The 8,204-nt window shown below is 41.3% G+C and overlaps 1 protein-coding gene across 3 annotated transcripts in view; it reads right to left on the bottom strand.

The window, feature by feature from the left end:
* GPR155 (G protein-coupled receptor 155) overlaps window positions 1-8,204 on the bottom strand; it is a 49,300-nt gene that overhangs the window by 6,126 nt on the left and 34,970 nt on the right. For all 3 annotated transcript variants that reach the window (XM_040475426.1, XM_040475427.1, XM_040475428.1), the window contains exons 12-14: window positions 5,081-5,217; window positions 3,110-3,205; window positions 1,021-1,085 (exon numbers count right to left, since the gene is read on the bottom strand). In XM_040475426.1, the coding sequence (XP_040331360.1) occupies window positions 1,021-1,085; window positions 3,110-3,205; window positions 5,081-5,217 (298 nt within the window). The remainder of the gene's footprint in view (window positions 1-1,020; window positions 1,086-3,109; window positions 3,206-5,080; window positions 5,218-8,204) is intronic.

Consider the following 8,204-nt stretch of genomic DNA (forward strand, 5'->3'; position numbering starts at 1 on the left):
TCAAAGGAGAATCTATATTGTCAAATACAGACCTTTGGGGATGCACAATCTACCACTTCCATTCCTAAATATATTTTTCACGTTTCACTTTACTTTATGTAGTTAATGGCATAGATAGAAGTCCTCATCCATCAGGGCACCTGGGTGGCTCAGTCGGTCAACTTCAGCTCAGGTCATGATCTTACAGTTTGTGGGTTCGAGCCCTGCATCAGGCTCTCTGCTGTCAGTGCAGGGCCCGCTTTGGATCTTCTGCCCCCCTCTCTCTGTCCCTCCCCTTGGTGTTCTCTCTCTCTCTCTCTCTCTCAAAAATAAATAAACATGAAAAAAAGAAAGAAGTTCTCACCCATCAATTCTCGTTGAAATGCAAATGACAATGTGGGAGTAATAAGAGTTTTTCTAAAGTTTTCTCTGCAATTATTTATTTGTTTAAAGTTTATTTTTCTTTATCTTGAGAAAGAGGGAGAGAACAGGTGCGAGCTGGTAGGGGGCAGAGAGAGAGAATCCCAAGCAGGCTCTGCACCAGCAGTGTAGAGCCTGACGCGGGGCTCAAACCCATGAACCGTGAGATCATGACCTGAGCTGAAACTAAGATTTGGAGGCTTTAACTAACTGAGCCATCCAGGTGCCCCTTCTCTGCAATTATTTACAACAAATGTGTGTATCAACACAATGTTTGGTTTAATCTTCCTGTGGTCTAGCAATTACTATAGGTTTAAAAATATCAGTATGTTAATAGAATGGCCTTGTCATTACTTTTACAGGTATAGATTTCTTTCTAAAAATTTTTAATGTTTATTTTTGAGGGAAAGAGACAGAGCATGAGCAGAAGAGGGGCAGAGAGAGAGGGAGACACAGAATCCAAAGCAGGCTCCAGGCTCTGAGCTGTCAGCACAGAGCCCGACGCAGGGTTCGAACCCACAAACTATGAGATCATGAACTGAGCCAAAGTGGGACGGACGTTTACCCGGCTGAGCCACCCAGGTGTCCCCAGATATAGATTTATTTCAAAACTAAATTTACCTTCTTTTGAAAGGTAGAATGATTAAATGTTTGTCCAATCCAAAGATGCCAAAGGAAATAAATCCCTATGGAAGAAGAAAGGTTACAGTCATGAGTTCAACAGCAGAATGTTAAGACTGAGGAATTATGGAAGCCACCATATGTTTAGTGCTGGGGGAAGCTAACCTAGAGTGATTAGAGCAGTATTTTAAATGGACCACACAAGGCAGGTCCTTTAAAGTTCAGTGTCTGGAGGCAGGTATGATACTTGGCTGCCTCTTCTTAGTCATGTATCCTACTAGTTAGGTTGGATCATTGACTTAACCCAGGGCTGAGCTGCCACATCTGTATTCTAGCTCACTGAAGAAAAACGAAAACATTTAAGAGCTTCATGTCTTTGTTTTCCCTTTTGAAAAAAGAAAATAAGTGATCTCCCGTTGTGCTTCAGTGTTTATTATATTTCCGTTAACACTTCAGCAAGTAGAGAATTACATAGTGTCTGATTACAGTGAAGTCACTGAACAAACTTTATGTGACATGAAATTGGCTAGGTGCTTAGGGAAAGGGTTTGAGGGATTTGGGGGTGATGAGGAAAACTGGCACCAGAAAGCGGCCACAGGTAAGGACGATTGGAATTGCCTGGGGAGACAGAAGGTTGGCAACTGCCATTTGCCAGGCACAGTGGGTTAAGGATCTCAGTGCAGGTTGGTGGGAGGTAGGGTGGACAATGCGATATACTGCAAGAAGGATCTGCCTTGCTTCACCCCCAAACTATAAACAGCCAAAAAGGAATGACCTTACTATAATACCTATATGGGAGGGGGTGGGGAGTGTTTGTATAGCTCTCCCTCTCTCTCTCTCTCTCCTTTGAAACGCTTGGGCCATTAGCTATGGGGGCATCATCTCAAATGCAACATTCCTGGCATTAGCTTCTTCATTTGTGAAGCTTTCTCAGTTCCAGTCCTGGGGTGACAGCCTGGAGTGGGCTTCTTGAAATCAAAAGGCTGAGTGAGACTACGAGTTCTGAACCTAGGATTTTATAGTTCCTGGGTACAAAAATCAGATCTTAGATTCACAAAGTGAGATTCACTTAGATTCATGTAGCCTGGGATACTCCAGCCAGTCTGTAATAAACTGATTAGGTCACTTATCTATCTAGACGTAGTCTTTTTGCCCCCACCATCATGGCAAAACAAACTGGAAATATTTCAAGAAATTAATGTTAGGGTAAAATGTGCAGGAATGTCTACTAATAAATGTTAACTGACTCAGGTAGTCGATTATTTCAGGTTTAATAGGCAAAACCAGTTATTTTTTTCAACCTGATACTTAATCTGTGGGACTAATACTCTTTCTTTATTAAAAAGTAAGAGATTGAAAACAGAATCACACTTTGAATTTTCACATAAAAATATTTTCCCAATATGTAAAATGTCATTGATTCTTCAATATCCATTTTATTAGTGACATAAAGACAACGGCACCTATCATATTAGTTCTTCATGGAATTTTAGTTCCTAATTTTTAAAACTGGGAATGATAATGTCACTTGGTTGGTGTTCCTGTGACGTCTCAGTAAGAGGACTAATGTAAAACCCTTAATAATGGTTGGCATTTAGACTGTCAAGGAATGGTAACTACGATCCCTGGCCCAAATGTATTTATCCATCACATGATTTTCTAACAAAGATTTAAGCACCTATCCTTCGAGAAACATCAACAAGTAAATGAAATGATGTTCATCAATTTAAGTGACTCGACTAAGGGACTCAGAGAAGGGAAGTCTTTTTCCCAAAGTGACTTATTAAGACCATAACAAAGTTTCAAAAGAAGTTGGGACATCTTGTCCCTGCTTAACTGATCACTCTTCATTTTAAAACCAAAGCAAAAAACGATTTGGTGTTTGTGACTGAAACACTCAACGTGCATTCTGATGACGAGAACCAACATGGAGATCGGATGCAGCTGTCAGCTGTCACGCATGCCGGCAGCTGGCGAACCAACTAAACCCTTTTGATTTAAAAGAAAACAACAACATCCGCACCACTACCCCCCAAACAACCCATCCAGGAAAACAAAAAAGCCCTCAAAGTTCTCAGTACATAAATACCTGGCCAAAGTTAAACACAGCACAGAAAAACTGTAGCTCAACATATAGCCTTCCAGGTTCTTGGTTGAATAGCCACCATAAACAACTGGAAAGATTCTGTAAAGGAAGGTGAAAATAGTATTTTAAAATGAAGCTAGCTAATCATTTCTTTCTATCCAGAACACAGTACAATAACTTATCTGCTTAATAATTGGGGGGAGGGGGAGAGACTAAAAGGAAAAACACCGAGAGAATATAGAGGCTTTGTCTTTTGAACAAGAGGTTTCAACCTCTCCTCCTGACAGATGTCACTCAAACAGCATCTAATTTGATCAGATCCGAAGCAAGAAGACATGCGCCATAATACGGAAGCTTACTTAATATATCAGGACTGCCAACCAGCCTAAGACAGGACTGATTTTAAAATTAGTTCTACACAATGAAAACAATCACATCACTAAGCAGCAGATCTTGGCAGCATTTCTTACTGTTTGATTTTTGTTCTTTTTTTTCAATAATTTTTTTAATGTTTATTTATTTTTGAGAGAGAGAGACAGAGAGAGAGAGAGACAGAGGGAAAGTAGAGGAGGGGCAGACAGAGAGGGAGACACAATCCAAAGCAGGCTCCAGGCTCTGAGCTGTCAGCATGGAACCCGATGCAGGGCTTGAACCCATGAACCAGGAGATCGTGATCTGGGCTGAAGTCGGACGCCCAACTAGCTGACCTACCCCAGTGCCCCTTTTTGATTTTTGTTCTTAAACAGCAGTTAAAATGGTGCTGGCTGACAGCATTCTATGTAATGAACATCCCAATGTAAAAAGGTTTCTTCATTGGTTATATATATGGTCCATCTCCCATCTAGGGAGGACCCAGGCAAGTTACATTTGAACCATCTTAAAGAATTATATAATAAATGATAATTCACACAAGAGGACATAAAACTGATTTTAAAATCCCTTAGTAATCAAAGAAACGCATTTAGAAAATAAAGGGCTATATTTCACTTATAAAGTTATCAAACTTTAAAATTCATAACATTCAGGGGCGCCTGGGTGGCTCAGTTGGTACGGACCCGATTCTTGATTTCAGCTTAGGTCATGATCTCACGGTTCGTGGGTTTAAGCTCTCTGTCTCCTTCTCTCTTTGCCCCTTCCCCACTCTCTCTCTCTCTCTCTGTGTGTCTCAAATAAATAAACATTAAAAAAAAATAAAATTCATAACATTCAGTGCTGGTGGGAGTCCTTTTACAAATCTATACTACTCCTTCCGAACACAATTTTGTAGAATGCATCCAGAGGCACAGAAATCGTTATACTCTTTGATCCAGGTTTCCCAAGTCTGAGACTCTATCATAATGAAATATTGCATGGAGATGTTTATTTGAGCATTTGGAAAAACTAGGAATAATCATCCATAAGGAAGTGGTTGGGTAAATTATAATGTATCTCCTCTACTGTTTACTGAGGAGCCATTTAAAGTAACAGTTACGAACAACTATGTAGCAAAAAGAAAATTACTGACACAAGTGACAAAGCAGAGTATAAATCTCTAGGTACAATTTAGAACCACGAAAAATGTCTGAAAAAAGAGAAGGCAGTGATTGTGCAAATATCTACGGCATGAAGTGGTTATGCTCTTTTCGTAATTAAAAATTCTTTCTAAAAGTTTATCTTCTGGGAGGCCATGTAGGCATTTAGTCACTGAGTGGCCCTGCACACAGCGTGGAGATACCCAGTTTTACCAAATTCTAGGTTCAGAGCATAGAATGAGGAAATGACTCTAAGCAACATAGGCTGTTGGGCCATTTAGGTGACAGGGTGCTGTGAATCCTTCTTGCCCCCTTCCCCACCAAACTGCTCAAGATGGGGATTCAGATTGGCCTCGCTGCCACGCCCCGAAGCGGGAACTAAGTTTCTCCCAGATGCCTGAATAAAATCTTTGCCAAACATTTAAAGAAATGGCCCCAAAACAAAATCAGAAGAAACATTTACAGCAAACAGGCCAATAATGAGAAGTAAACACAGCAACACATGTCGAGCCAGTTGCTGGTCTCCACTCTGTAGATACTGCTCCTCTTCCTGGACTAACATGCAGCTCTGGGAGTTACAGCGACTCACACAATGCTCATCTATAAGACAGTAAGTACAACAATTTGTAATCAGAGCGTTTTATTTGAATGCATTTCAAATTCATAATGACTTTCGAAGCAAACCGGCACATATGCACATTCAGCTCAGAATCAGTGTATTATTTTAGATGAAATCTGAGGAAGGCTCCTTCTTGTGGTTTCAGGAGAGTTGTACTCGTCAAGTGTTTTTATCTGAAAACTACAAGTAGTATGCCATAGTTCCCGTCTACACTATTCAATGGTGTTAATATATACATAAAGACCAGGCTTACTGTATATACTTATAGAATTTTTCTACACCAAGATATACCCAAATAATTTTCATCGACGTAGGATCATACTACACAGACAATTTGGCAGGCTGCTTTCTTTTTATTTAGCAACACTATGCACCTCCCCCATGCATGCCGTTAGCTGTTGTTACCGCCATTAGCTATATATTATAACCCTCTATGTATCCTAATTTCTTTTTTTTAAGACTAAATTAATAACTCGTGTTTCATCTATAACAAATCTGCATATTGGTCACGAATATCCTGTTTTGGCTAACTGTAACACAAACTTAATTATTTCCCTTTGCCTTTCATTAAAGAGTTTAAAATCTGCCTTAGAAAACACCTTTAAGAAAGCAAATAAAAACTGTCATACACTGTTCTGTTCACATACAGAACCAAGTCCAAATCACAGATACGAACGACCCTTGTGTGGCCTAGAGTAGAGGGGAAGGGCCTTTCCCAAGAAACCTCTGTTCTCCTGCCTCAGCTCCACCATGTACATGGTCTCAAAAGCAGGGGAAACCATTTTCTTTTTACCAAATGGATGTCTAGCCTAACACACAGTCTGATTTTAAACAGCGAAAGAGGGGCGCCTGGGTGGCACAGTCGGTTAGGCGTCCGACTTCAGCCAGGTCACGATCTCGCGGCCCGTGGGTTCGAGCCCCGCATCAGGCTCTGGGCTGATGGCTCAGAGCCTGGAGCCTGTTTCCGATTCTGTGTCTCCCTCTCTCTCTGCCCCTCCCCCGTTCATGCTCTGTCTCTCTCTGTCCCAAAAATAAATAAACGTTGGAAAAAAAAAAAAATTTAAACAGCAAAAGATGAAAAACACAATATTATAGCTCTCAACCCTCAAGGTAACAATAACAATTTGTATTTCCCACAGCCACTTTTTAGAAAAAGACACATGGCATCCTTAAACACGGTCTAACATCACAGCTATGGCATGCAGAAGTGTGCTGTGCTAAGTAAAAAGAAAGCAGGCTGCCAAACCATTGCTGTGGTGTGGTCCTATTTTAATAAGAATTATTCGTGTATATCTTGGTATAGAAAAATTCTACCGGTATACGTAATAAATCTGGTCTCAAAATACCGTGTACCGATATGACAAAAATGGATAAAGATGAATTTTACTATCTTCCATTTGCCCCTTTTACACATCATAATATTGATTTTTGCCTTTGTGCTGTACCAGTGTTTTGGGGATGAGGAACTAACTATACTCAGACTCTAAGAATTCTCACTTGTCCATGGCCTGATTTCTTTTCCCCTTTTTTTGTTTCAGGCTTAGGAATGATACTGAATTGGATGAGTAGACAACGTCCATAGATGATGGCTTTCCTTCTATGTAAGTTTTGCAAAAGAGGATCAGAAAATGTAAGAGGCTCCTATAAAAGAGTTTTTCAGGAATCAGCGTTATTAACGAAGAACATGGCAGATAAGCAAAGCAAAACAATTTTCAGAGACAAAAGAAATGTCAAATTAAATTGCATGTGGAATTTGTCTATGGACTTTACTATTAGGTATATTGTGTAGGGAGGAAAAATAAGAAGGAGAGCCTTGGGAATTATGATGTAAAGAAACATTAGTTTACAAAATTGGCACCCCAAAACTGAAAGACAGTTTAACTGAATGCCCAATGGGGTTTCCTATCAGAAAGCCAGCGAAGGCCCAACATCTGATATATTTTCACTTCTTTCTGGAGAAACGGGAGTTCCACGATTTAAAATCCATTCCTAGCCAGCAGCTGGCAGCCAAACATAAACCCTGCTGGACTAATAGCAACTGCTACCACTGTGACCGCTGTTTGCTGAGCGTTTACTATGTGCCCCACGTGCTGTGCTAGGTGATTTGCACACATGTTTATTTATAACCCTCACAGCTTTTATATAGAAATGAAATGCCTTTGGCAACAATACAGTTGACATATGCTTCATCATGAAGAGAGGGCTTTGGGGGGGTTTCCCTTTCTAACTTGATTATAAATTAGCATAATTAGTTGACAGTGCATTGCAATTTCATATAAGTGTGCTTGGTTGTTTTAAATAGTTTGAATTCCATTGTGTATGCATGGGGATGGCCCAAGGCGGTGGCACGGGAAGACCCTGAACTCATCTCCCACAGACGCACCAAATCTACCACCATCTATGCGATAACTCCCACCTGAAAAGAGCTGAAAACTAGCTGAGCAGCTTCCTTTGCAATGAGGGGAAAATGGCCCCATGGAGCCAGGTGGGAAAGGCAGAGCTATAGTCTTACCAAAACCCTCACCCCAGGGTGCAGCAACCCACAATAGGGAAGGCTCTCACAGGCTCAGAGCTCCTCCCTGAGGAGTGAGGGGTCTGTGCTCCGTATCAGGTACCCTGACCCTGGGGACCTACACCACACAGATGAGGCCCCAACAAAGTCTCGTTCTGGAAACCAATGGGGCGTATGTCCAGGGGACCCAAGGGCTATGGGGAGCTCAGCAGGGACTCACCCATCTGGGGAACCAGCACTGGTTTGAGAGATGACTGGATTATATGTGAAGGAGATTCAATTGTTAAAGATTCGCTGGAATTTTCCTTGAGGGGGAGAGTGCTGTTGGAGAGCGCCAGTTTTCGCACTCTCCCTCTCTTTCTAGGGCAGGCATGTATGGCTAAAACCAAGGCATGTCTCTCCCAGAATGCTCTTCTTCAGCATCGCTAAAATTGCAAGCGTGTGGGGGGGGGGGGG

This window comes from Herpailurus yagouaroundi, unplaced genomic scaffold (assembly GCF_014898765.1).
Source record: "Herpailurus yagouaroundi ecotype Mexico unplaced genomic scaffold, PumYag 140, whole genome shotgun sequence".
Classification (NCBI taxonomy): Eukaryota; Metazoa; Chordata; class Mammalia; order Carnivora; family Felidae; genus Herpailurus; species Herpailurus yagouaroundi.